Raw genomic sequence first — 26,460 nt, 5'->3', positions numbered from 1 at the left:
TTTCTCCCCAGTTTAAGGTAAATGCATATACCAGACTCATTTATTAACAATGGAATAGTGACACTGCTCTGGTTCCTAAACAAAACCAGTGATGCTGAGAGTGAATCTGACCACGAGTTATAAATCTTGGTTCAGGTGAGTGTTCCTGTTCAGATTAATTCACATAAGCAGAAGAAATATATCTCTGTGTAACCTGAACACTGGAACAGAGACCAGGACAGATTAGAGCTCTCTTCCCACACTCGTGGTTCTTTGTTGTACTAAAACCAAAGAGGTAAACAATAAAAGAGGTTTTGAGCAATCTCTGGGGAGTTTCTCAGCCTCTCACACTCACAGGAGCTGGTCATTTGGAACCTGCAGTTCACATGGAAGTGATTCCAGAGCTGGTTTTGCACTTTCCTTGACACAGGATCACCTAAAACCTATTTATACGGGACTTTTCTTGCACAGGCAAAGGATTCAGGGCAAACTACAACCCCTGGCATGCAGAGGTGGGTGATTTCCCCTCACATCCCAGTGTGGATCAGTCTATAAGGGGTGTAGCACACAGAGATGGAGACCTTGTTTCCATGGTAACAACACTTAAGACACATCTCACTAAAGATGCTGCCACGTCCTTTGGCTGCTTTAGGACACTGAGCTGTTGGCACATTTGATGGAGCTGTTTAATACCTGCAGGAGAAGCCCAGAGCTCTGGCTGGGAAATCACCGCCCTGCTGGGCATCCCTGGATTTCTGGGAGCATTCAGGGAGCAGCAACCACGGGATCAGCTATTTAGATAACCCAGAACATTCAGCTACAGCAATACTAAGACTAAAGACTGTGCAAAACCCCTGGATGGCAGGGAACTAAATGAGGTGATACATCCTCAGAGACAAATGTCAGATGTATATAAGAATATTGGGTAATATATTCTCATAAGCACAGAGCTTTTGAGGCCCAATCTCTGATGGGAAAGCAAATATGCAGGGGAAGAAAAATGAGCAACTTGGCACAGTTTTTTCTTCAGAATCAATTTCTTCTAAAAGAAGACCTGCAGGTCAACTCGACATTGTGGAAACTGAGACAAGCAACCAAACTCCTGAGCAAGGCAGTATTATCCTTGACTACTCCCTCCTCCCAGTGCAGTGTCCCAGGTATAGCCATGGTTATTCCAGGTTCTCCAGGGGAAATATGAAAAGAAAAATATCCAAATACCGTCTCCCAGGCAAGTGAGGCACCAGCTCAACTATTTGCTCTCCAGGGCTGGAACACTCTGACCAGAAATTCCTCCCAGACTTGAGAATTTTTCCCAAGAGGAAAAGCAGTGCATTAAACTCCAGAGCAGCTCCCTCTCTCTCCTCAGGAACCACAGTGGTTCTGTGTGCCTGGGGAAGCCTTGTGCCTGAGGAAGCACCTTTTTATTAAATATTCATATGTGGAGCCCTAAAGTTCACAGTGAACACATCCTAAAAGCAGGCAGTCATCCAGCTTGGCTGCTCCAGCCCCATCCCTCCAGGATCCAAGTGTAAAAATCTCCTATTTGAGGCTTTTTCCAAACTGTAACTCTGCCACTGAGAGCTCCTTCCACATCCACATTCCAGTAACAGCAGAACCTCCTTCACAAAGTTACAAACTAAGCAAAAAGGGAAAAATCCTTTCAAAGCAGCCCAACCCAAACAGCAAACGCCTCATTGCTTCATCTGTTTTGAGTCCACGCTGCTCTGGGGAAAGAGGATGTTTTCCAAGAACTGAAAACCCCCACTGTTCCTCAGTTTCTGCAAGAAAATTCCCCAGATGGCCGTTCACCTTCTCTGTATTGCAGGAGAGATGATGCTTTTTAAGCTCCTTGGTAAAATAAGGGCTAATGGACTGTGCAGTGGGTAGCAGGTGAAAGACCAGCATGTGAAAATTCAGCTGAACGTGAGATTTAGGAAAAAATAAATAACAAAACAACCCCATTCCACTTTGCAGCATCAGGTCTCCTTTGTCCCAGAGGCTACAAGGTGATCCTGAAAGTGTCAGAAACCAAACCAGGTCCATCCCCTTGGAAGCAGGGACCAGAACAGGGACCTTGCTGCACTGCCAAGATGATGGATTGCTCTATTTCAGTGACCACACAAAGTTGCTCAAGACAATCAAAATTAATGATTCTGTAAATATGTCCTTTACAGTTGCTGCTGCTTCTCCTCACACAGAAGCGTTGTTGTGTTTGGGTGGTTGTGTTTGGGTTGGCTTGGGGTTTTTTTTACTTCCTTACAGCCCAGCAGTAGGAATAAGGCTCTTGGATTCTTGGCATCTTGACTCTGCAACTCCAAAATGGGCAAAATAATACCCTGCAGTATCTTATAGCCATGGTACAAGAATAACTGCATTAAATCTCCAAAAATAGCTACACTGAACCCTGAGACACCTGCCTATTGCAGTGCTGGGGACCCCAACCAGGTGGACCCTCCTCAGAGCCACCCTCATTGCGAGGTACCAGCAAAACTGCTCAGCAGTAAGGAAGCCTCACACACAGAGGAAACGAGCCTTTTTTAGCTGTGGAACTTTCTGCAAGCAGAAATGAGACGTCATTTACATCTTCACTAAATGTATAGTTTTGTCCCTACGAGCGACCTTGCCTTCTGCAGCTCTTTCTCCCATATGGACAGCCAGGATCTGCACGTGCCTCTCAGATCCCTGTGTTCTCCTCCTCCTCCTCAGCTGGTGGGATGAGAATAGCTGCCTTCACACTCGACAGAAGCCTGAGATAACATGACCCCTGAGAAAAAAAAAAAAAAAAAGGCAAATTCTCACAGGGATTTTGAGGCAGAATCCTGACTGGGGAGAGGAGACTTGGACTCCTGGCAGAAGAAACTGGTGTTCATTGTTTCCTACCCTTGGAACACTGTGTGTGCATTCCCAAATCAGGGCTGCCACAGAGGAATCTGCCCTCGGCACCTCCTCCCGAACCCACACGGGACTGGGAGTGCAGGTCGGGAGAGGCACAACCTGACCATTTATCCGGAGTGAACTTCGGCAGCTCAGTGACAACCCCCCCCAAACACCAACCTGCTTCTCCCTCGCTCCAGAGCCAGTTCTGGGGAAGAATAAACCCAACCTCAAGGGGAATCACATGCCTTCCCTGTCCTTCTATCTTTCCTTGGGAATCCAGACGGATTGCCTGGGTGCATTGCCTACAAGCCCCTATAAATCCTCCCGTTCCCAACACGAGCCGTTCCCACGCAGAGCCGCGGCGCTCCGGGGGCAGGAGGGTTTCGGTGGGTTTGCCACCTCCCCTGTGGCATTTCAGGCACAGCGGGGATTTGCGGGAAGCCGGGGGGACTCTCGGGAGAAGCCGCAGCAGCTCCAACCCCTCCTCCCGCCGCTGCCCGGGTTTGGGATCGTTCCCATTTCCCCGGAGCCGGGAAGGGCGCAGGGCTGAGCTGCCGGCTCCGAGCATGGCTCGGGGGGCTCCGAGGGGCTGCGGGGCACAGCCTCCTGCGCACCGGAGAGCCCACGCGTGTCCCGGGAGCTTCCCACCCTCCAAACCCTCCGCCCGTGCCGGAGACCCCGCTCGGAGGCACCGGGAAGGATCCCGGCGTGGATTCCCCGGCTGGTAACGGAGCTGCGCGGACCTGCCCGGAGACACGGGAGGAATTCCTGCCAGCGGCAAGAGGCTTTCAAAGTGGGGAGTGGAAGGCGGCAGCTTTCCCCCTCCTTCTGTGTTCGGGAGAAAGGAGCTGCCCAACCTGGTCATGAGACTTTTCCACACTTTTTAAAGAGGCTCCTGAAGTTCTGGCGCTGCACCACTGAGAGCCCCGGGCAGCCAGTCCAGCACAGCCCCCCCGAGGGCACACACAGCTCGGGAGATGGAGAATGAGGTTGGCAAATCTGTGGACAATCAGATGGACAAATACATGTAATAATTTGGAACTTTCCTCTCTCCCTTTCCTTTTTCTTCTGCTTCCTTTTCCTCCCTGCTTTCTCCTGCTTTTACCCTCACGCTGATTTAGCCGTGCTGTTAATTCTTTCTCACCCTCCCCTCTCCAATTTAGAGTTACGATAATGGGGAAATCAGAAAGCCAAATGGATATTGTGGAAAAATCAACGAAGTCTGGGAAGAAGCCCTGGAGCTTTGTGGCACTGGGTCTGGCTGTCCTGCTGCTCCTCATGACTTGTGCTGCCGTCGCCCTGGTGATCCTCTATGCCAGCAGCAGAGGTAAGAACCTGGGAATGATTCTCCTCTTCCCTCTGCAAACAGTATTTAAGTCTTTCTTAGTTTGGTTTTTTTTGTTTGATTTTTTGGGTTTTTTTTTGGTTTGGTTTTTTTTTTTCCAGAGAGAAATGAAAATAAAATTTCAGGGAGGACAGTGAAGTCACCTCTGTGAGGGATGTGGCTGTCTCTGCCTTGTTCCCAGCCCGTGCACAGGGATTATGTTGGATTTTAATTCATTTTTAAATTGTGTGATGTGAGGTTCTATGTTTTCAGTGAATTCTATGGGCTTTGTTGAATTCAGCATTGTTTTGAGAAAGATGCTGTGCTGTTTCAGGAGGAAGGTGTGTGTCTGTGTGTAAGGATTGACAGTTACCTATTTTATAGGAGCACGAGCCAAGATTCATCATTGTCAGGATTTTTTAAAAGGAGCAGCTGCTTTAAAACACTTTTTTTAAAACAGTCTCTCCAAAGGGGAAATTGCTTATTACAATCTGAAAGCTTTAAAAAACAATGCCACTTGCTGCTGAGGAAAGAAGAGATTTTTTAAATATTCCACCAGGCAGTTGGATCTCTGAGTGGGATTTGGTTCAGTGACTTCAGTGCAAATGTCTTGCTGACATGGAGGCACCTTATTCTGAGGTGTTCTGCCTAAATATTTCAGCTGCAGAGCACACTAACTAAAGCTGAAGTTTTCCCACCAGCACACCTACTTTAAAATGCTGTGAAGCACCAAATGACTGGGAGCAGCACTGCCTTGTGTTTGCCACCTCCATTAAAGCCTCTTGGACTCACATCTTTGCTAAAACACCAGAGAACAGAGCTAAAGGAGGAATAGCAAACCTGGAGCGAGGCACTGCTGTGTCCTTCCCCTGTAAGGGAAACACTGCCCAATTCTGGGCAATAACTCATGGGAAAAGCCTTTTGATTGTTCACTCCTTTTGCTCCCAGCAGCGGAATGTCAGGTGAAATCTGAGCGTTTGGTATTCATGAAGTTCATCAGAGAAGTTTATTCTCTAAGCTCAGGAGGTGGGGGGGGAAGAGGAGGAGTTTCTGTATCAAATATTGAGTTATGTAGGGTTTCACTGCCTGAATAATCCAGGTGTTAATATTTAGCCACACATTGGTCTCATCCAAACCCAGGGGAAGAGCCAGTGCTAACCACGTTTGTTTACTGGAAAGCTTCTCTGCGAGAAAACAAGCCTAAAATCTAAACATTTTGCATTCTTGTATGGCCAGTTAAACTCTCCCTGGAGGTGTTTTCCAGGTTCAGACATTCCTGGGCAGCAGGAGTGCCAGGCACTGCAGGGCTGATGCGCTGCTTGTCCTGGGCTGGTTCCCCCCAGCTGGACAGAGGGGGTTGAGCTCTGACCCCTTTGTGCCTCTGCTGCTTGGAGCACACCCAGCTCACCCAGGGCACAGCCAGCTGTGGGCACAGCCAGCTGTGGGCACACCCAGGAGCAGCCAAGGCTTTAGGAAGTTCCAGGTAGGGACTGAGCAGGAGAATCTTCACCTTTCCAGCGGGTGTGTGCATGCCCTGGTTGGGTCTAAAGCTGGGGCAGGAATTGCTCCTCAGTCCCTGCAGGACAAATGTGTTTCTTTTTGTCTCCAGAAGTTTTATCCCAGTGCTCCCCTTGGTCCTGTTTTGCTGTCACCCCTGGGCCCACTCCCAAAGCTCAGCCAAGAGCCTGGAGTCTCAGACTCGCCCAGGGAAAAGCACTTACGGCTCAAAGCTGTGCAATAAATCCCACACAGCAACAGGAAAAAACCAGTGTGGCTGAGCAGCATTCATGTGATAGAGCCCAGAGTGTTATCCTGGGGTTGTTCCATTTCTAATTTCACTCAAATGTTAATTTTGAAATGAGAATGGGACACTGGATTGTTCACTAAGAGCAGATTCAGATCTGCCACTTCATCTCTTGTACATCCTTGATCACAGTGACACTCCCCAGCTTCTAACAAATAATTCTGTTTAGCTAGCAATTAGAAATTAAATTAGAAAACTAGATCAGGAAAATAGAAGGATTACCTGTCCTGCCTTACATTATCTCTTTTTTTATGTATAGAAAGGCACATATAGGCCTTGTGGTTCAGGAAGACTATTTCTGTTCTGCCTGTACATAGCTCACAGAGGAGCACTGTGGTGCATGAAACAGCCCCCTGGGTGCAGCAGTAATTCCTGTAGTGCTGTTAAAGCTGACTGGGGTTTTTATCTCTATTCCCAGCCAACAAAAACACTGAAGCTCTCACAGCAGTGCAGTTATACAGTCCTAGAAGCAACCTGGGGGATGCTCGACATCCAAGGAACTTTTCATGCCCAAAAAGACTCATCCAAACAAGATAAAAGAAAATATAGGAAGAAGAGAGTAATATTTGGGTGATCACAGCAAGGGAAGCAGACAGGACTGAAGTCACTGGGTTTGGACCTGAACACACCACACTCTCAGTCTTTCCATCACACCCACACGTTCAGCTCTGAGCCTTTCCACAGCTCCGTTCCACAAATATTTACCAAACTCCAAATCTCAGCACTTGTTGGAAAGGTCTGAAGAACATTTCAACACCTATTGTAGCTGACACGTCAGATCAGTCAGCAGCTTCTTCAGGCGACTTAGTTACCAACCACTTCCATCCTCACCTGATTGCTGGTGCCGTAATATCTTGTTTCACTGACATTTTATTCACTTTTGGGTTTCCAAGTTCCCCTCTCAGAAGTCAGACTCACAGATATTTATTTCTGCATCCCCTCAGGTTGTCCCTACTGGCAGTTGGGAAGCTCAGGGTCATGCTCTGCTCTGCCCTCTTAGGCCACAAACAGAGAAGAATCCAACCCTTGGTCTGAGCGACACCTCGCCCCGGGGGTTTCCAAAAAATCACCTTTTTCTCCTACACATCCTATGCTGTCAGTGTGGGTTTCGTGCACTTGAATAACAGATTTGCACAAATCTGCTGACCAGGAGCAATATCTGAATGGTCAGTGGCACTGTGATATTTGGGTGGCAAGACCCTTCCCAGTCCAAGTCAGATGGAGCTCCCTGGGTTTGTTGCTGGGCAGTGAGCAGCCCATGCAGGGCAGACCCTCCTCACCGATTCCCACACGGGAATCCTGGCTCAGCCATGCCTGAAATCCTAAGGCAGGTGGAACCAAACCAAACACTGGTGTTCTGGGCTCCATTTGAAGACCCTGACACCTTTCACAGCCCACCCTGTCCGGCAAAGAAAACCTGGATTTGGCAGCTGTGCCGTTTGTGGCAGACAATCAGCCGGTTTGACAGCCAAAAGAGCAGGTTGCAGTGCCAGGAGCGCTTCTGCAGAGGAGTTCTGAGGACCAGGGAAGGTGCTGGGAGGTAAAGCTCCCACGTGGTGACAAACTGTGGCTCTAATTGTCGCCGTGTGTGCCATCCCCAGCCATCTGTGCTCCTCCAAACACAAACACAAGCTGTGAGCTCCAGAGCCCCACACAGCGATTTGCTTTGCTCTCATTGTCTGAGAAGGAGCTTCAGTCAGGCTGTGAAAAGCAACTTGTATTTCAAAAAAAAAACCAAAAAAAACCAAATAAAAATAATTGCCATTCAAAAGCTGAGCTGCTGCAGGGGCCTGCAGGGCTCCACACTCCCAGGAGTCATTCTCACCTCCTGCTGCTAGCCAGGGAACGTGACAGTGCCCAGTGGCTTCTTCTAAAGGCAAATTGAGACAATAAAAATTCTCCACAGGGAGCCCAGAGGGGTCTGAAGCACGTCCCAGCTCTGCCATCTCTCAGGTGAGCAGTTCACCTTCCAAGCAGCATCTGGAGTGCTTAATTTCCCTCATTTTCTTCCATTTGCAGTAGTCCCACAGCCAAGGTCATTTTATTTAGCTCCATTAAAGCTTATCTTCCCTGATCAATTCTCTGATGGTGCTGTATCAGACCGAAAGGGATGGTTATCCAGCTCAGTTACAGCTTCCCAATCCCCAGGGCTTTGGGAAGGGAGGGATTCTGAGCCTTGCTGAAAGCAGCTGGGTCCCAGAAACTGGAGTTAGACATTGTCAGGTTATATTAAAGAGAGGAGCTTTGACTAAAAAAAATTGAATATAAAAGAAAAAAGGCTTGAGTCCTGCCTGGTCCCTGAGAAACAATGAGAAGCACAGCACTCTTGTAGAACAGGTATTTCTGTCTCACCTTTGCCATTGCTCCTTTACAGAGAATTTCCATCTGCCTTTGAACTATTCGTTTGTTTTCTCAAAACTCTTTTTTCTTTTTTTTTTTTCTTGAAAATACTTTGGGCTTTTAGGTTTGATTTTGCTAATTGTTTAATTAACAGAGAATTTAGGAAACTCAAAAAACTGCACTTTGCTTCATCCAGTACGAAAAAAAACCACCCCAAAGCCCTGACAGAAACACCAAAAAGAAAAAGCTGAACCGTCTAATGTGAAGCTTCACACTTTTAGCCATATTTTGCTCATCATATGTGGAGGTTGCCAGACCCACAAGACACACAGTTATTCTCATGCAGATGTGCTCAGCTGGGCCCCCATCGCAGTGGGGGCTTTTTATGTCGCTTCCACTGATGAACTTCAAAGCCCTCCTTTCTTCCCCACTGTTTCATTTCTCTCTGAATTACTGTAATCTTGTTTGCTCTCATGTAAAGCACTTACTTTCACTGAAAGGAATTTCCTAGTAACTCTTTACTGCAAACATCCCAGTGTAAGGATCAAGAAGAGGTTCAAAAAATGGCTAATCCTGTTGGGAAGCACCAACTTTTGTTTTCCAGTGTGGAACCAAGTAGTTGTCTATTTAACAGAGGTGGATACCAAGCTAGTCCAGTGTCACAAATGGCAAATTAAGCCATCAGAATTAATTTCCTTCTCCCAGGGCCAAGGCCACTGCTCAGTCTGGGGGGCTCAGATACCCCCCCCACTGCAGCTCTGTGGTGAACAGCACACCAGAGAGTCCTGACCAGCAGCACAGGACATTCCCCTCATCCTCAGCACCAAAAACATGCACAGGCTTTTTGTGGAACTTCTGCACTGGAAAGATTTCACAGGCCAGGACAAAAAGTACTCAAAACCAGCAAATCAGTAGCCAAGGTCAGGACTTCACTGGCCTTTTCCATGCTGAGCTCAGAGCAGGACAGACTGGAACACAGGTCCACAGTCTCCTTATTTCTGCACTATTTCATCAGCCCCAAACGGTGCTGATTAGGGACCAACCCAACCCTAAAGGGCTTATCTGGCACTGGGACCAACCACGGGTCTGTCACTCCCCCATTCCCCAGCACACACATACTTCAAGAAATAAAGATCATTTCTTTTTCCTAATTTGATCTTGGTGACTTAGAGCAGTGGGAAAGCAGCAATGCAGCTTTTCACCCCGTTTAAATCTCTTGGTCACGGTGACTTTGGAGATCATGAGAGAGCTCAGATACTCAAAGCATCTTAATAGATTGTCTGGAAAGGGATCTCAGGTTTGAGTTTGCACCAGGAAGTCTGTGGAGGCAGCAGGTAGAAAAAAATGGTCTAATCCTCTTTCCAGGGGAGTTAGAACTCACTGCCAGTGCTGTTGTAATGCTGCTGCCAATAAATTCTCCTCATAAATCTCCAGATGAAAGATTTCTCCACAGTTGTCAGCCGATGTCTCTGGCTCTGATATTCACTCACTTGCTCTCAGACCAAGCAGAGCTGTCACAGTCTGGGCTTTGGTGGCAATTCCCTTCCAAAACAGCTAATTCCATCTGCTTTCTCCCTGCAGGAACTCACTATGGCACCAACTCAGGCAACATCTGCACCACCCCTGGCTGTGTCACAGCAGGTAACGGGGTCGCTCTGAGGGGTTATTGCACAGGGGGTGTTTTATGGGTTGGTGCTGGACCTGGGTAAAAGGTAATTCAGGCTTTATGGATGAAGAAGTTGTAAAGGAATGAGATTTCCCCTTGGCCAGGGAGTATCATCCGTAAGGAAGTAGTACAGGAAAATTCCCAGTGTGGCCAACAGCCCTGTGGCCTGAGCCACAGGGACATGGGTTGGCCAACAGTCTGTCCCTTAGTGTGGTAAGAATCCCTTTAGAACGAATTCTCTCTGTGAGTGCATCCCATACATGGGGCATTCACCTTCTTTTTGGCATGCACACCTCAGCAGAGGTGGGACTCCAGCAGGGATGTTCCCAGCTGCCCCCTGGAACACTGGCTTCTCAGGCAGGTACCTGAGCTGGAGCACAGGGGAGCCCTGGGCAGCACCCCCCTGCCTGGAGGGCACTGTGCTGTGGGAGAGCAGAAAATGGGATCCTTCGAGTCCTAACACGTGGGAATGACTCTTGCCAAGCAGCTCCTTGACAGTCTTTGGTGGTGCCAGAGAGCACTGGGCAGCCTGTGGGATTCAGCTCTCCAATTTTGGTACCCAGCTGCCAGAATAATCCAGAACATGGACCCCACAGCTGACCCGTGCCAGGATTTCTACCAGTACGCCTGTGGGGGCTGGCTGAGCAGGCACATCATCCCAGAGACCAGCTCCAGGTACAGCATCTTCGACACCCTGAGGGACGAGCTGGAGATCATCCTGAAAGGTAGGAATGAGGCCACTCCATCCTCACACACTTGTGTTTGGTTTCAGGGGTTATTGGCTACACATTGCACAGAGAAATGAACCTACAGAGAGAAGTGTGGATTGTGATTTTTTTTTTTTTTCTCTCTGGTCCTTTAATCTCTACATCTCTTACTACCCCCATTTTGCAGGAACATCCTGTTCCCACTAAAAATTAGCCATAGGTGATTTGGTACTAACTTCAAAAGGAGCAGGACAAGCCTGCCCATCCTTCCTCCTGACACTTTTGCCATTAATAGCTCCTCTAAAGAGCTCTCCAGTCTCACAGTAATTGCAGGCTACAGAAACAAGTGTTTATCATAGCCCTGAATTCTCAGGGGTTTCTGTGAAATGATCAAAGCTCTCCGGGGCACAAATCTCATGGCAATGGTTCCTTCCCCAGGTGTGCTGGAGACTTCAGATCAAGGGGACAGAGAGGCATTTCAGAAAGCTAAAATCCTTTACAAGTCCTGCATGAATGAGAGTGAGTCCCTTCTTGTTCCATTGATCCCCGTGGTCAATACTGAGTGTACAGAAATGCCAGTGTTCTGCTCATCCACTCAGTATCTGTCTAATCCCACCTGGAAACTCATCCTCAGATGGATGAACGTGCCTGGGTGCATCATTAGGGCCTAAAGTGCACATTTGGGACGTGGAAAGGATGGAGGTTGGGTACCCACCCCTGGGCTGGGGCAAAACCTTCCCTTCAGAAGGTACAAACCTGTCCCACTTCATCCTTTCCAAACCAATCCAGTAAAAGGCAGCACTGGAGCCTCAGAAGTGTTTTCATTGCTTTTCTGAAGACTGATGCAGGGGACAGATGGTTTCATGGTGTCTCTGATTTTGGATCATGACAAATTCAGTTCCAGATTTGAGCTGTTAGGCCCATTACCTGTTTGGGTTTTTTTTGTGAAAACAATACAACATTTGTCTTTCCCCTCTCAGGCCTTATAGAGCAGCGAGATTCTTTGCCTCTGCTCGAGGCCTTAAGGATGGTTGGAGACTGGCCAGTGGCTTCTGCAGACTGGAATAAGACCAAAGGTAATGCTGGGCCTGAAAGGGTTCAATAATGTGCAGTCAGAATCAGTTCCTGCACTAGGGAGGCCACTGTCAATGAATCAAACCCTCCATTTTCAGCTTTTCTTCATGAACAAGAGTCAGGGGGTCACCCATATTTAACATATATATGTATATATACAGAATTAGATCTAAACAGTTTTAGCACAGCAAACTTCACAACTTCAATCAGTCCTTATGGATAAATGGTGTTTGTTCTCCCTTTCATCTCCCAGAGCCAAGCTGGAGCATGGAAGAAAAGCTGTCCATAATGAACTCCAGGTTTAACAAACGTGTCCTCATCGACATGTTCGTGTGGAACGACGACAGGGACTCCAGCAGACACATCATTTATGTAAGCCAGGCATCACAGGGCATTATTTATACCCCAGAATCACAGTGGACAGTTATTTACACTGCAGGCAGATGAGCTTTCCATAGCACAGCACCGGCCAAATGCAGGGAACAGCCAGCTCTGTACCCCAAGTGACAGATCTGTCCCAAAGACAGATCAGGAAACATTTCATGGCAGCATAATTATTTTTTTTTCAGTAAAAGAAATAAAAACCAATGGAACTTTGCTGATTTACAGCATTTAAGGGCTGTAAATTCTCGTGACTCTCAAAATGATGGTGAGGTTTAACATATAGCAGGAAACCCTTGGTCGAAAGATGTAAATAATATTTCAGAGTTTGTTCATGAATGGCTCTGCAGGAAGTCCAGCCCTCAAGTCAAGCAACTTAGAAAAGTTGGTTAAATTTATTCTTGGATCTCAATGGGGACTGAAAGATTTTGCTCAGTGACTCACACCAAGATCCATCCTGTCCTTACCTAAAAATCCACAGACCAAAGTGGTCCCTTCCATCTCCCCCAGTCCTTAGAGAGCTGAAGTTCTCTGCCTGTCTGGCTGCTCTGTCATTCCAGCACTGCAAGGATGGAACAGCATTTCAGGTTGCCTCTCAAGGATTCCTTTGGACAGCCCCAATTCCTGTTCATCCCTAACCAGAGAAATGTGTTTTCCTTCAGATTGACCAGCCAAGCTTGGGAATGCCATCCAGGGATTACTACTTTAATGGGGGCAACTATCAAAGGGTGAGTGTTCCTTGTAATTTATTTACTGTGTGCCACTAAAATAACTTTATTGTGCTTTGGAAAACTCAAATATGTGAATCTTCAGGGCATATAACAGACTGTGACATTCATTGCTACATTTTTTTCCTAATTATGCCAAAATTTTGTAACATTTACAAAAGGACTGAACAAGTGTATAAATATCAAGCCTCCCCAGAACTGGCCAACCATAAAGAGTATTATGGGGAAATAAAATCACTCAGCAGTCTCTAATTCTGAAGGGCAGGTTCACATTTTCAGTGCAGGTTGTCTTGGATTCCCTCCTATCCTCCTCTAAATCCACCGATTCACAGCTAGTAAGAATCTGCTGCCACCTACTCTCTCCTTTCCCCAGAATTACATGAAAATTGTGAGAGATGATTTCCTGGTGGTTTTTCTCTGCCAATGCTCGGGGCAAAAGCACTGATTGTGCAAAAACACTGTTTCTGTAAATACACAGAAAGCTGTTGCAAACAGAGCCAGATAATTTATCTGTTTCCAAGATGAAAATACTGCTTTAGTACATTGCATTTCCCTCAATTATGTCATGCTAACAAAGAGTATTTGCAGCCCAACATCAAACCAATTTTCCTAACAAGAATGGAAGGGAAAACAGAAGGACAACAATCAGCATTTGAGACTCTTTTGTCTCGTGGTTGTAAAGGCAGATGAAAACATCAGTGGGAAGAGATTGCTTCTTCCTTCAGTGTGTTTGACCATATTCTCATGCATCACAGAGCTTGGACACAGCCCTGTGAGGTTTAGACAGGATTGTTTCCACACCTTCTGGGCACCTTTACAAGCTGCCAGCTCCTGATCCAGAGCAACCTCCTCGTAGCTGTGCTGGGCACTGCAGGGAGCTGCTGAACCAGGAGTCTGTCCTGCAAGTCTGTCACCTGCACAGAGCAGCTACAGCAGAAAAGAGGGATGTTCATGCACTGGCACACGGAGGTCAGACATAGATCGACTTGTAAGAGATAGAAAATCAGGTACAGGGCAGAGACAATCCCAAATTAGCAAAAGAAAACCATCTCTGCTCGATACAGCTTTAATTTGAAGCCATAAACCAGCGTGGACCAGGCTGTGTCTTTAATCCTAATGACTAAGGAGGAGACACAACCCCTTTTTATTTGCTATTTACCAGCTGGCTGCCCCCAGACAATGACCCAACTCTGATGACCCAAACTCCCCCTGTGCTTAGTCCAGCATCCTTTGGCAAAGCTCCTCCTGAGGCCTGGGGGAGTCTGGCCTGATTAAGGGCTCAGCCTAAAACCACAAATCATCGTCCTGTAAGTGCCCAGACACAATTTCACAACAGTTGCTGTGTTTATCTGGATTCCAAGGTCTGTGGAGGAAGAAAAGTGTGCAAGAAGAACAGGTAACATTAGGTTTTCCTGTATCAGGGATCAGCACTCCCTCAGCAGCCAAATCTCTTTTCAAAGCCCTTTATGGGGCATAAATAAGCCAGAACCTCCCACCAGAAATAAAGCAAAGGTGTCACTGGAACAGTCTGAGACAGAGCTTTTGTCTCAGTCAGCAAAAGCAGGGTTCAGGAGATTTATGGTATTACTTTCAGAGAATTCAAACCCTCCACACTTACTCTGGGATTTTGGCTGGTGGGGATCACTGTTCCCATAGAGTAACTCAAGTCCTGGAGCCTTCTCTTTGCTGGAGCAGCAATTCTATCTCAGAATGCCCCAGCTGGATTGCACAGGGAAGCAGAAAGTGTGTTTTTTGAGGCTGGTGACTGCCCTGTGGGGTATTCCAGGATGAACTGAGCTCCAAGCTGTAGCAGTAGCATCTACCATAGGGGAAAAAAACACTCAGTGCTGTCCACACCCCCTGTTTGCCACGTGCAGGTGAGAGAGGCTTACCTGCAGTTCATGATCACCATCGCCAAAATGATCCGGGAGGACCAGAACGTGTCCAGAGATGATTCCTTTGTCCAGGAGGAAATGGCAAAGGTGATGGAGCTGGAAACAGAGATTGCAAACGTGAGTCCAGAGAACGAGGCCTCGGGGTGCCAGGGGGCTGAGGGAGGAGGGGGACGGGTCTTGCTGTTTGGGCAGCAGTTTTCAACACACACAAAGCCCATGGCCTTAAAGACAGGGGGAAGAAGATTTTTTGTGCCTTGAACAGCCCAGAAATCAGTGTCTGTGTGTTTGTAACTGTCTGCTGAGCACACTGCTGTGCTGCTCCAGTCCTGGCTGTATTTATGTTTGGAATTCTTCTGCTAAACATACGCTGTGATAACACCAGGGCTCGCTCCCTTTGCATCCTTAGAAATCTACAGCCCCCTCAAAATCTCCCAGAGCTTGTTCTGCCATTCTAGAGGACAGAGGCAACCACTTGGCTCAGAATATCACTGAAATATTATTGAATAGCAGAGACCAGAGCTCCTGCACTGAAATTTAGAAAGCAGCACCGGGCACCATCAAATGAGCTTCCTCTCTCCTCAGAGAAATGGTTTATTTGCATGTTATTTGAGTGTTCATTTGTGCACATGCATGTGATTTCAGCCATTGATATTTCTGTCAGTTGATTCCAGTAATAACCTTGTGAATGTCTTCAGGCAACAACCCCAGCAGAGGAAAGGCACGATGTGACCTTGTTGTACAACAAAATGACCTTAACAGAGCTACAGGAAAAGTTTGCATTGAATGTAAGTGCTTAATGAGCAGTCTCATACTTTCAGTCTCTTAATTGCAATGGAAATGGCTTTGTGAATTTGTCAGTGACTCAACAAAGAGGAATAAAATCAATCCCATTCTTAATCTTGTCTTCAGAGTCTCTTAAAAAGCTTTTTTCTACTGAACAGCACTACAGCCACATTCAAGGCCGTAAAACTGTAGAAAGTCCAGTTACTAAGGCACTTCAACACCCACCATTGGCATCTCTCTGTCTGCCTAGGAATTTAACTGGACCTTCTTCATCCAAGGTGTCATGTCTTCAGTAAGTGTCCAGGTTGACCCAGAAGAGGAGGTGGTTGTCTATGGCATGCCCTACCTGCAGGAGCTGAAAGCAATCATCTCCAAGTACTCAGCAAGGTAAAAAACTGGAGAACATGCCATCAAAAGTCAATTATTGGACCCCCCTTTTAGTTCTGCCAGAGCTTCTCCAAGGAAAATGAGACCCCCGTAAAATATGGGAAATGTCTTTCAGTCTCAAAGCACTTCAGCACCAAATGTCTCACCTGCTGCTTGCTTAGAGAAGGTAAAATGGGAAGCAAAAAATACATCACAGGCTTAGGTCTTGTTGCATTCTAGAAGGAAAAGCAATAAGAAATTAACCCCTGAACACACATGACAGTTCAGGCCTCAGGCTGGATAACTCCAGTGAAATGAGAACAGTCACCTGCAGACACTGTGAAACTGCCAGCAATCATTTGCTTCCTGATCTCCATCCAGAATGGCTGGCTGGCTGCACTAGAGGTGTTTTTTGCAGGGGATTAAGCTCAGCTCTGCTTTCCCACACAGCACCATCCAGAACTACCTCATCTGGCGCCTGGTGATCGACCGTGTCAGCAGCTTGAGCCGGCGCTTCAAGGACGCCCGGGCCAGCTACAGGAAGGTATTTCCCCTCTTCCTGGAGAGCTCAGTGCTGGAGGAGAGCCCAGCAGCTCCAGAACGAGTCCTTGTCAACACAGCCGTGGCAGGGGGGTGGAACTGGATGAGCTTTGAGGTCCCTTCCAACCCAAACCATCCCGCGACGCCGTGACTGGGTCGTGTAACCCCCAAACACGCCCCAGGGCAGCGATGGAAACCTTTGTGTTAGGCTAACCTGCTGGTCAGGCAGGGACTTGGAGGGGCACAGGCAGGGCCAAAGCTGTGCTTGGTGCTGCAGGCTCTGTACGGGACGACGCTGGAGGAGGCGCGGTGGAGGGAGTGCGTGAGCTACGTCAACAACAACATGGAGAACGCGGTGGGAGCCATGTATGTCCGGGAGACATTTGCTGGTGAGAGCAAGAGGATGGTATGTAGTTCACCCTTCGTACTCCTGTACCTCCACCGTGCCTACAGAGCCCCTTCCCTTCCACCTGAGCCCCCCAAATATTTTGTCTGTGAAAGACACCCCCCCCCCCCAAGGCAAGAGTCAGAACTGGGTTATGATGCTCTTTGAAATGCTGGGTACTGAGGTTTAGAGCAGAGAATCTGGGACCATCGGGCTTCAGCAGGAAGCTTTTCACCCCTCCTTAGCTCTGCCTGGGGAAGTGTAAATCCTGGAAGTGATTCATGTCTTACTGGCTCTCTTTTAGGTGCGAGATTTAATCGAGAAGATCCGCGAAGTGTTCGTGGAGACTTTGGATGAGTTGCAGTGGATGGATGAGGCATCCAAGGAGAAAGCCAGGGAGAAGGTCAGAGATAACAGGGAACTTCAGTATTCCCTTATGAATGGGAAATACTTGGAATTTTGTAGTATCTCTGTTTCCAGTTCCTCTACAAAACGGAGGAAAATACTTCACTGTTCATCATTCCATTTTCTTATCACACTGTTCTTTCCTTTTAATCCTCTGCTAGCCCACGTCAGCTAGAATGGCAATTGGAGACAATGCAATCCCCCAGAGAAAACATTTCATTGGCCTTAGGACCATCAGCACCATTCCAATAGCAAAGGGGAAAAAACCCAACTAAACTATTCTATTCAGTAAAGTACTGAAACTTCACAGAAAACCCACCACAGTTAAGAGGAAACATTAAATTCTTTTCTTCTAGGCAATGGCAATCAAAGAACAAATTGGCTATCCAGATTACATTTTGGAAGACCAGAATGAAAAACTGGATCAGGAATATGCCAATGTAAGTATTCTGTGCACACCTCACCAAGTACCTCAAGATAAAAAGCCTGCTCTTATTTTCTTGCCACTTGGAATTCTTATACCTGTACAAGTGTCCTTTCCAAGGACATTAAAAAGAACATATTGGTAAATAAATGCATGCAGAGGGCAGCTTTTGGTGGATACCATGCAACCAAAAAACATCATTTAGAGGATACATTTGGTGGTTTGAGGAGTCCCTCTGTCTGCACAGCTGACTAATACACTTGAGCTCTGTTTCTTTAGTTAAACTTCAGTGAACACAATTACTTTGAAAACATCCTGGAAAACCTGAGAGCTGGAGCCCAAAAGAGCTTGAAAAAACTTCGAGAGAGAGTCGACCAAGACATGTGAGTTCCCAGCCAGCACTTTCCAGACCCAGAGCCAGTTCTGGATTGAGGGTGATGGTGTTTCTTACAGCTGTGCTCAATGCACCCTTCTTCCCTACATTAATCCTTTCCTTGTACAATTTCCTTAGAGGGATTTTCCTTATCAGCAAATTATATTTCTTTATATATCCTTATATATAATCCTTATAAGAATCATTTCATTACAATCCTTTCCTATACACCCTGCATTTTGTTAACAATAATTAAATTAAAAGAATTACTAAAAAAAAAACAAACAAACAAAAAAACAACAACAACAAAAAAAAATCCCTACTAACTGTGTGCAACGTTTATTTTTAGATGGATAATTGGAGCTGCAGTGGTCAATGCATTCTATTCCCCCAACAGGAACCAGATAGGTAGGTTTGAACAGCTGCATGGAGCTCATTCACCATTTTCAGCCCCACAGCAGTGCAGCTCTGCATCCAGAGGCAGAGCTGGGCAAAGCCCTCCCCTGACACATCAGCTGTGTGGGTTCCTGCAGAGCCGCTCGACTGGCATCGAGTGCCCTCCTGTGCATGTTTTACACCCTGAGTGTTGTTGGTATCAGCAGATGATTTTTAACGTTTCCTTAACCCAAATAAAGCAATAACACATCCATTAGTTCCCCTATAAAATGGCACACAAACTGTGCCTGTCCCCCAAAGACAGCTCCTAAACATTCTGTTCTTGAGTCACTGCAGCAAACATTATGCACCACATTAGGCTAAACTTAATGTAAATGATGCTTGGGCCTCAAACAGGGAGATGCTGTAGCTGCAGATGTGCCAAATTAAACCTTTATTAACTTGTCATTTCCCATTTATCAAGAGAGGAGCAATTTCACAGGAGGCATGAGCTTGTTTCTAATCATTTTATACTTTGTGTTCCTTCCTGACCCTTCCACCAGGCAAACAAGCTGTCTGCCGAGGATGCAAAAGTAAAGCCCTTACAGTATCTCCCTTTCTTTGCAGTTTTTCCTGCTGGGATCCTCCAGCCCCCCTTCTTCAGCAAACACCAGCCACAGGCTCTGAACTTCGGGGGCATCGGGATGGTCATTGGGCACGAGATCACACATGGCTTCGATGACAACGGTGAGGAGAGGGCTGGGAAATGGGATTATTTTGGCTAAAACTCCTTCCACTGCTGGGAATTCCCGTGCTGGGACTGCAGAGCCCTGCACACACAGTCACATCCCTGCCTGGGAGCAGCTCAGGCACACGGGGAACACCCCAGGGAGGGTGGGGGAAGTTTTTTTCCATGATGGATAATCCAGTTGGAAATAAAACCAGGCCTTAGTGCCATAGCTGAAGTCAGGGCTGCTGACTGAACAGGAAATCATGGAATAACAGAGATCATAGCTGGTCTTGTCCATCCCCTCATGACAAGGAGGATCAGCTGTGCCACAAACATTCCCGAGCATCCAAACCAAAGGGGGGAAGAGGGAGTGGGCAGCTCTGATGTCCCAGGTGCTACCCTGGAAGAACAGTGGCTCCTTTCTCTCACTGAAAACCTCGCTTTTTTCCTTGGATTTCCCTGCAGGAAGGAATTTTGATAAAGATGGGAACATGCTGGACTGGTGGAGCAACTTCTCAGCGCTGCATTTCAAGGAGCAGTCCCGGTGCATGGTGCACCAGTACGGGAACTACACCTGGGAGCTGGCAGGGGGGCAGAACGTGAGTAACAACCACAGCTCTGCACACTGCTGGAAACAGGGAACCCCTACAGAGCACACACACCCCAGATGCTGCAGCCAGCTCTTCTGGGAATAAGGCACAGCAGCAGCCCAGAGAGCCCAGGCTCTGTGTGCAGGGAGGTTCTGCCCAGCACCAGCCCAGCTCCTGTTCATGGTACATTCATGTAGATCGTCTCTTCTAATCTACAGCTTTTACCCTGGGATTTTTTAAATTGTTATTCTCTCCTTACTTGCCCCAGCACAAAGTCATTGCTTGCCTGTGTTGAATGACTGTGCTTCAGCCTGCGGTCCTTAGAGCTGCTGATTTTACTGACTCTGGAGTAAATAAGGGGCTGTTTTTTACAGGTCAGTGGCATCAGCACATTAGGAGAAAACATTGCAGATAACGGAGGAGTCCGACAGGCTTACAAGGTAACTCAAACACACTGGGAGTCACCTCACCTGGACCCAGCAGTGGGTTTACCCATTCTGTCCTAAAAAAGATGACACTTAACATGTTATTACCATATGCAAAAAGCTAAAGCCTCAGTTACATGCCTAGAAGCTCCTGTCCCCCACAGATCCAGCCAGAGTAGGATCTGCCATTCCTGGACCCAGGAACAGCCCAAAGGTGGAGCTCCAGGGTGAGCAGGGAGTGTTCTCCCCTGCAAATGACCCTTCCAGGTGTCCCAGTACAACTTTTTTATCTTTGGTGTTTTGGGTATGGCACTAGTTGAGGGTATTCATAGCCCGACCTGAATTTTCAGAAAACTGACATTTCTGACCCCGAGGGGCAACATTCCAATTAATGACTTCGTTAGAACTGTTTCAAAAGCCATTGTAGGTGTGCAGGAGCAGAGTGGGATGACACAAACTGCCTGCTTACAGAATCCAGGGATGTTCTGTGGTGCTGGATCTATTTTTACCCTCAGCTCTCCCTTTTGTTTCATGTGCTTTGGGACTATCTCAGCAACAGAGAGGCTGCAGAAACAGAACACTGGGAATTAACCAGCATGAGAACACATTAACTTGTCTCCATCATGTCAATATAGCTAAAAAAAGCAAATTGGCCAATTAATGTGTAACAATAACAGGTAATGGATTTAACATTGAGCAAGGTTGTTATCTGCTATTTTATGAGCAGTTACCTGAAGAGAGAAAAATCATCACTCTAGAGCTCTGGAGGAGACTTAACACTTTATATCCAGATACAAATTCCTGTGGAAGTCAGCTTATGCTGACAGCTTTGTCATAAAATTCTCAGTACTGTTGTATTAGAGAGAGAAAACCCACAGAAGTACAGAAGGGAAATGTGTTGGGTTCATTCATATTGCGGCTAAAGCCTCCCACCCCAACAAAACATTCAATATCCCCCTCCTGCTGCTCCTCTGAGTTGGATTTATGATCATTTCCAGGCCTATTTGAAGTGGCTGGAACGGGAAGGGAAGGAGCCAAAGCTTCCTGGACTGAACCTGTCCCACAAACAGCTTTTCTTCCTCAACTTTGCCCAGGTAAGAACAGTCAGGGTTGTCCCTCAGGCCTCACATGTGATGAAGGAAACACCTGGTGAAATCACCTGCTGATAGATTGATCCCAAAGCATCAGATCTTGATCCAAGACTTTGTAAAACAAAAACTAATTAGTAAATACTTGCATCTATTCTGCCTCTCTATAAAACATCCTCCAGCGATATCATAACAAACTGGGATGGCTCTCAGGAAAACTTTGAAAATAAGTGAGAGAGTTCCCAAAATGAACTCCCTTTAATCCTGACCCACTGATTGTTAATGCTCCCTGTCCAGGTTTGGTGTGGCTCCTACAGACCAGAGTATGCCAGCCAGTCCATAAAGACAGACGTGCACAGCCCTCTGAAGTACAGGTGGGTTTTACTGATTTACTGACTCGGAGCTCACTTCATTCACCCCCTGGCACCAAGGCAGCCCAGAGGGAGAGTTTCATAACACACCAGATAAATCCAAACTTAACTTTCAGGATTTCTGCCATGGCTTGCAGCACGCTGCTGGAGAGCACATGGCCTGGGGAATTTGCCAATCCTTAGGGAATGAGCAGGTCCCAGACCCACTCTGTTCTGGTGTTTCACTGGTCACGTTACCTGCACGTCCTTGCAGAAAGGATCCCGTGTTCTGAACTGCAGTCGAGTTCTGAGGCTCCAAACCCTTTCTGGACACGGCTCTCTCTGTTCCCCAGAGGAGCAATCTGCATGCAGTGTCTCCATGTTAATAAGTGCCTTCTCTTTGCTCAGGGTGATGGGATCCTTGCAGAACTTTGAAGCCTTCTCCGAGGTGTTCCACTGTAAGAAGGGCACAGCCATGCACCCCGCAGGGAAATGCCGGGTGTGGTGACAGAGGGACAGGGGGAGGGTGACCCGCTCCGGTGCCACCACACACAGCTCGTGGCAGGGCCGTGCCTGGCGTTCTGCTCAGTCCCAGCCAGGGCTGACGGGGCAGCTGCTGGAGTGGGAGTCACAGATCCACGGCACTGAGCTGTCCCAGTGCCACCAGGAGCCCCTGGGATCGCGGGGATTCGGGGCTGTGCCGGAGCCCACGGCGTGTCCCCGGCCAGAGCGACTGTTTCCAACGACATCCTGACTGTTATCAATCCGCTGCATCAGGGTTACAAGGACTGATTCTTAAGCGAAAACAAAACCGACAAACAGCCACAAATCTATTTTTCAGAAAGGAACAATAATTTTAATATTCTTAACTCCACCGTCTGGGGCTCAGCAAACGTGTGAGATGTTTCACTGATCCATTCCCGGTGTTCTGATCCAATTTCTGGTGCGTTCTTCCCCAAATCAGGCTAGAGCTGCTGTAAACTCTGCTGTCTGTACCCCTGCACTTTGCTTTGCTGTCAGATATTGCTATTTGTCGTGACATGTCACGCAGTGAGCCCTGTGTCGAGATGCCTGTTGCACTCTCCTCCTGCACTTGAGTTCCTCTGCTCCAAAGAACAACCTTCAAGTGACGCATCACTAGAATTAGCACATTTTAGGAGTACAAATTCTGTCGTCATGGTTAAATTACAGGGTCCCACCCTTCAGAGATATATTTAAAATGATGCTTATTCTTGTAGAAAGTGTATAAAAATACTTTTTGCCAAATAGCAAACATGTATCCATGGAAACAATTAAGCTGGTTTTAATCCTGTGCCTTTTCATTTTGCCATAGGCTATTTTTGAGTATTTACACTTGAAAATGTAACACGTCTTAATTTTTAATAAAATTTAAAAGAAAAAAAATCACAGTGGCCAATTCAGCAAGGATTTCCCCATGGAGAGGATTGGGTGGCTTTCCTTGGTAAGCATCTTACCATAATGAGAATGTTTTAAACTTTCAACACTTCACAGTGAATTTTAAATACTCTTTCAGCAAATGCTTTTCTTTCTAGCACAGAAATCCCTGGAAAGCAAGGCAGTAGCTACTTGTGTGAAATCATGATGGGATTCTCTGTGCAGGGCCACGAGTTGGGCATGATGATCCTTCCAGCTCAGGATATTCCATTTTTCTAGAGCTTACCAGGTGCTAAATCACACTATTCCTTTGCTTCCCAGATCTCAGCACCCCACTAGCAAAAGGTTTGATCCTGTAAAGTCAGATTGGCACAGAAAACCCCTTTAAAAGTACAAGCTGCTGTGCTTTGTCACCATGTTCACAGGCCTCTTCTGGCCGTGGGAATTGCATTTGTTCACTCAGGTCTCAGCAGAGGGACTGACAAACTGCCCGACCCCAGACTGGGAGGGGGTCACTGCCCCCCACGAGGGAACTGGGGCGAGGGACAGCAGTGTGTGTGTGTGTGCCAGGCACAGGAAGGGGCTCAGAGCTCTGGGGGCTCAGGGGCAGGAGGTCACACTGCCAGTGTCCTAACTCTGCAAAATCATTCGGCTCTGGAGATGGGCCAGTGGGGTTCAGGCACATGCACCTGGTAAAGGGACAATTCACACGTGCCTGGGAGGGTTTCCAAGTGATCATCACAGCACATGGAAGTTTCTTCATTTTTTTCATCGAAGTTTATCCCACCTCCCACCCTGCAGAAGGCTCTCCCCAGCTGTCACTTTGTGTCAGTGCCAAGTGCACAGAACTCCAACCTCCCCTCACAGCCCCAGCCTCCCCTCACAGCCCCACTCCCCCGCTGTACCCCCTCTGCACTCCCACTCCCCTCTCCAGTGGCAGCCCCATCTCCCAGCAGCCGCTGATGCCCTGGGTGACACAGGACTGGAGAGAAGAGACAGGCTCCAAACGCCCAGGAAAGGGCACTGAACTACTCTTGACCACTGCGTCTCTTTCCCACAATCCTAAACCACTTCAGCCTTGTGGGAAATCCTGTACCCAGAGGCGCTCCACTGCATTTTAGGCTCGTGGGCAATTGGGCATCAGAGAAGCTTTATTTATTACATCTTTAGGAAAAGAAGGACAATCCCGGCGGTTTCCAGAACGAGGAACAAACCTTTCCTTCTCCCATGCTGCCACCTGGCGACACACCCGGCTCCAGCTTCCAAAACACACTAAAAGACAGTTTTTTTCAGACTCCATGAAACACATCCTTGGTGCAGACATTAAACACCCTGCTGTGGCAGCACCCAAAAATTTCATTTCTAGCCGGTAGATGGGTGGCCCTGGTTGATGGTGCACCTCTTCACCTGGCTGTGCACAGCTCCCAGCTCACCTACAAGCAGCTTCTACCTGCAAGTGTAGTCACTGAAAGTCGCATAGTTATGGGGCTGGAGGACAGATATTTCTTTGCAAAAACGTCTTTGGAGCAATTGCTGCCTCAACACTTAAAAATCCCAGCACTAACACCTGCCACCTGTGAGCTGCAGGAAGCACTGATGGTTGCAGAGCTGTAAGATCTGAAGTCTGTCCAAAGCTGCAGGTCACAGAGGTGCAGGTGCAGCAGCAGGATGACAAAGAGGGCCTTCAGCCACAAGATAAGCCATTAGAAGATTAAAAAAAAAACCAAAACACAACTTAGCAGAAGATTGGTTGCAGCACAGAGACAGCTGAAGGTGCCCTGTCATTGTTCTCTGAACTTTCTCCATTTGGGGATGTGGCTTTATCTCGAAAGTTTGCTCAAAAAGCTTTTTATTCAACAATGGGCCCTTCATGCAGGGGTGTTGCAGAGAGACAAGAAGGGGTTAACAATTACCAGTTTCTACAGTTGGAAATGCTGGAGAATATCCAAAGTTAATGAAACATTAACCAGCTACTAAAGAACTTAACAAAGAGAAAAAAAGGTAAAAGAAAAAAAAAAAATTACTTTCCCAATTCCTCTTTTTAGTGTTCGTTATTACACAGACAGACCAGCCACAAACCAGCAAAAACAAAACCAGTTGTGGATTTGCTGGGTGCTACTGGAGTTTTCGGAAGGAATTGTCAGAACTGTCTTTTGACTTGTCTCTTATTTGACCACCAAAAGCAAAACCAATTCTCAGCAGACACAAAAGAATCAGCAAAGGCTGTGCCTCTTTTAGGTTCAGATACTTCCAGAACTTCGGAATTGTGGCAGTAATTTTTGTACAAAAATAGCTGGGAGTGACAGAAACTGTAGGCAGTCTGTCCTTCCACAATTACTGCAATACAAAGGGTTTCAAAACATGAGAATTATGCCATTATTTGCACTTAAAAAAAAAAAGTAAATAAAAGCGAAACCAAAACCAAAACACAACAGTCACAACAAAACTCTGTACAAAAGGCATTTGGAAACTCTCCTATGTGTGAGTCATGAGAAATGAAAAAAATCCAACAAGCAACACAGGAATAATTAGTGAGTACCAGGTGTCCACTGCCCATGGGGGAAGGAAAAGAGAACTGCAGGCATTCCACACAGCCCACTGCTCCATGAAGGGGATGGATAACAGAAGAGATTTCCAGCTGCTGATGACACTCCCTTGATCACTCAGCTCTTTCAGACCTTGATGTTTCTTTCCCAAGATGCCACTGGGCTATTTCATTACCTCCTTTGCAAACCCTCCTTTTCATTCCCAAGCGGACTTTTCCTTCACAGAGTTGCAGAAGAAAAGGGTTTGTGCTTCCTTGTTTTTAACCATCCCCATTGTCTGTCATGCTTCAAACAAGACTCTGTAATTCAGGCCTGGTTTCTATGGAGTCAGCACCCACTTCCTGCACAGGAACAGTTGTTTGATCCCCTTTCTCCTCGATGACCCTCAAGGCCTGACCATGCTGTTCACGCTTTAGGACACATCAGAGGAAAACACAGAATATGAACAGTCAGGTTTTAGCAGCTTTTATCAGCAATTCCTGCTCCTCCCACTACTGCCAGACACACCTGGGATTATTCCTTAAGGGCAGGAGCCACTGCTGGGCCCCTCTCAAATCCCATTTCAACACATTCCCCACAAAGAGAAAGGAAGGAGAGACATACTCACCTCTGACTCCTGCACCGCTGCAAAGGAAAGCAAACAGGCCATCAACAAGCAGGAAGGGGAACTTCCTACTAATGCCCTTTCCTCCCCACGCTGTGCCAGCCAGGGGGCAGTGGGGCAGCACTGAGGGTCACCCTGGGCACAGGCACAGCCCCACAGGAGGCCCCTCACACAGGGGAACTGGGACACAGACACACTGCAGCTGCCTTCCAGCATCCTCTAACTGGCTGCTCAGTGTTCAGCTGAACATCCAAGACCCTTCTTCAGAGTAATCTTACACAACTACCCCTTTACACTCACACTCTT

General features: G+C 47.2%; 1 protein-coding gene across 2 annotated transcripts; it reads left to right on the top strand.

Moving 5' to 3' along the window:
- The first annotated feature begins 3,618 nt into the window (after window positions 1-3,618).
- Window positions 3,619-22,455, top strand: MMEL1 (membrane metalloendopeptidase like 1). Of its 2 annotated transcripts, none has more exons than XM_027895251.1 (23): window positions 3,619-3,845; window positions 4,020-4,183; window positions 9,906-9,965; window positions 10,554-10,715; window positions 11,136-11,216; window positions 11,678-11,773; window positions 12,025-12,143; window positions 12,815-12,880; window positions 14,758-14,892; window positions 15,471-15,560; window positions 15,809-15,945; window positions 16,375-16,468; window positions 16,742-16,870; window positions 17,154-17,252; window positions 17,611-17,694; window positions 17,958-18,061; window positions 18,401-18,459; window positions 19,054-19,173; window positions 19,622-19,755; window positions 20,121-20,186; window positions 21,170-21,265; window positions 21,557-21,633; window positions 22,018-22,455. In XM_027895251.1, the coding sequence occupies exons 1-23, from the start codon at window positions 3,841-3,843 to the stop codon at window positions 22,115-22,117; spliced, it is 2,277 nt and encodes a 758-aa protein (XP_027751052.1). In that variant the 5' UTR covers window positions 3,619-3,840; the 3' UTR covers window positions 22,118-22,455. The 2 variants fall into 2 exon arrangements, with proteins under 2 accessions (XP_027751052.1, XP_027751051.1); XM_027895250.1 differs by having other exon boundaries at window positions 3,619-3,883.
- Window positions 22,456-26,460: the final 4,005 nt, after the last annotated feature.

The sequence above is a fragment of the Empidonax traillii genome, unplaced genomic scaffold (assembly GCF_003031625.1).
Source record: "Empidonax traillii isolate 1590-97213 ecotype Southwest subspecies unplaced genomic scaffold, ASM303162v1 scaffold454:size726355, whole genome shotgun sequence".
NCBI classification, from domain to species: Eukaryota; Metazoa; Chordata; class Aves; order Passeriformes; family Tyrannidae; genus Empidonax; species Empidonax traillii.
The sequence above is the reverse complement of the archived record's forward strand: the minus strand, read 5'-3'. Positions and strand labels throughout refer to the sequence as shown.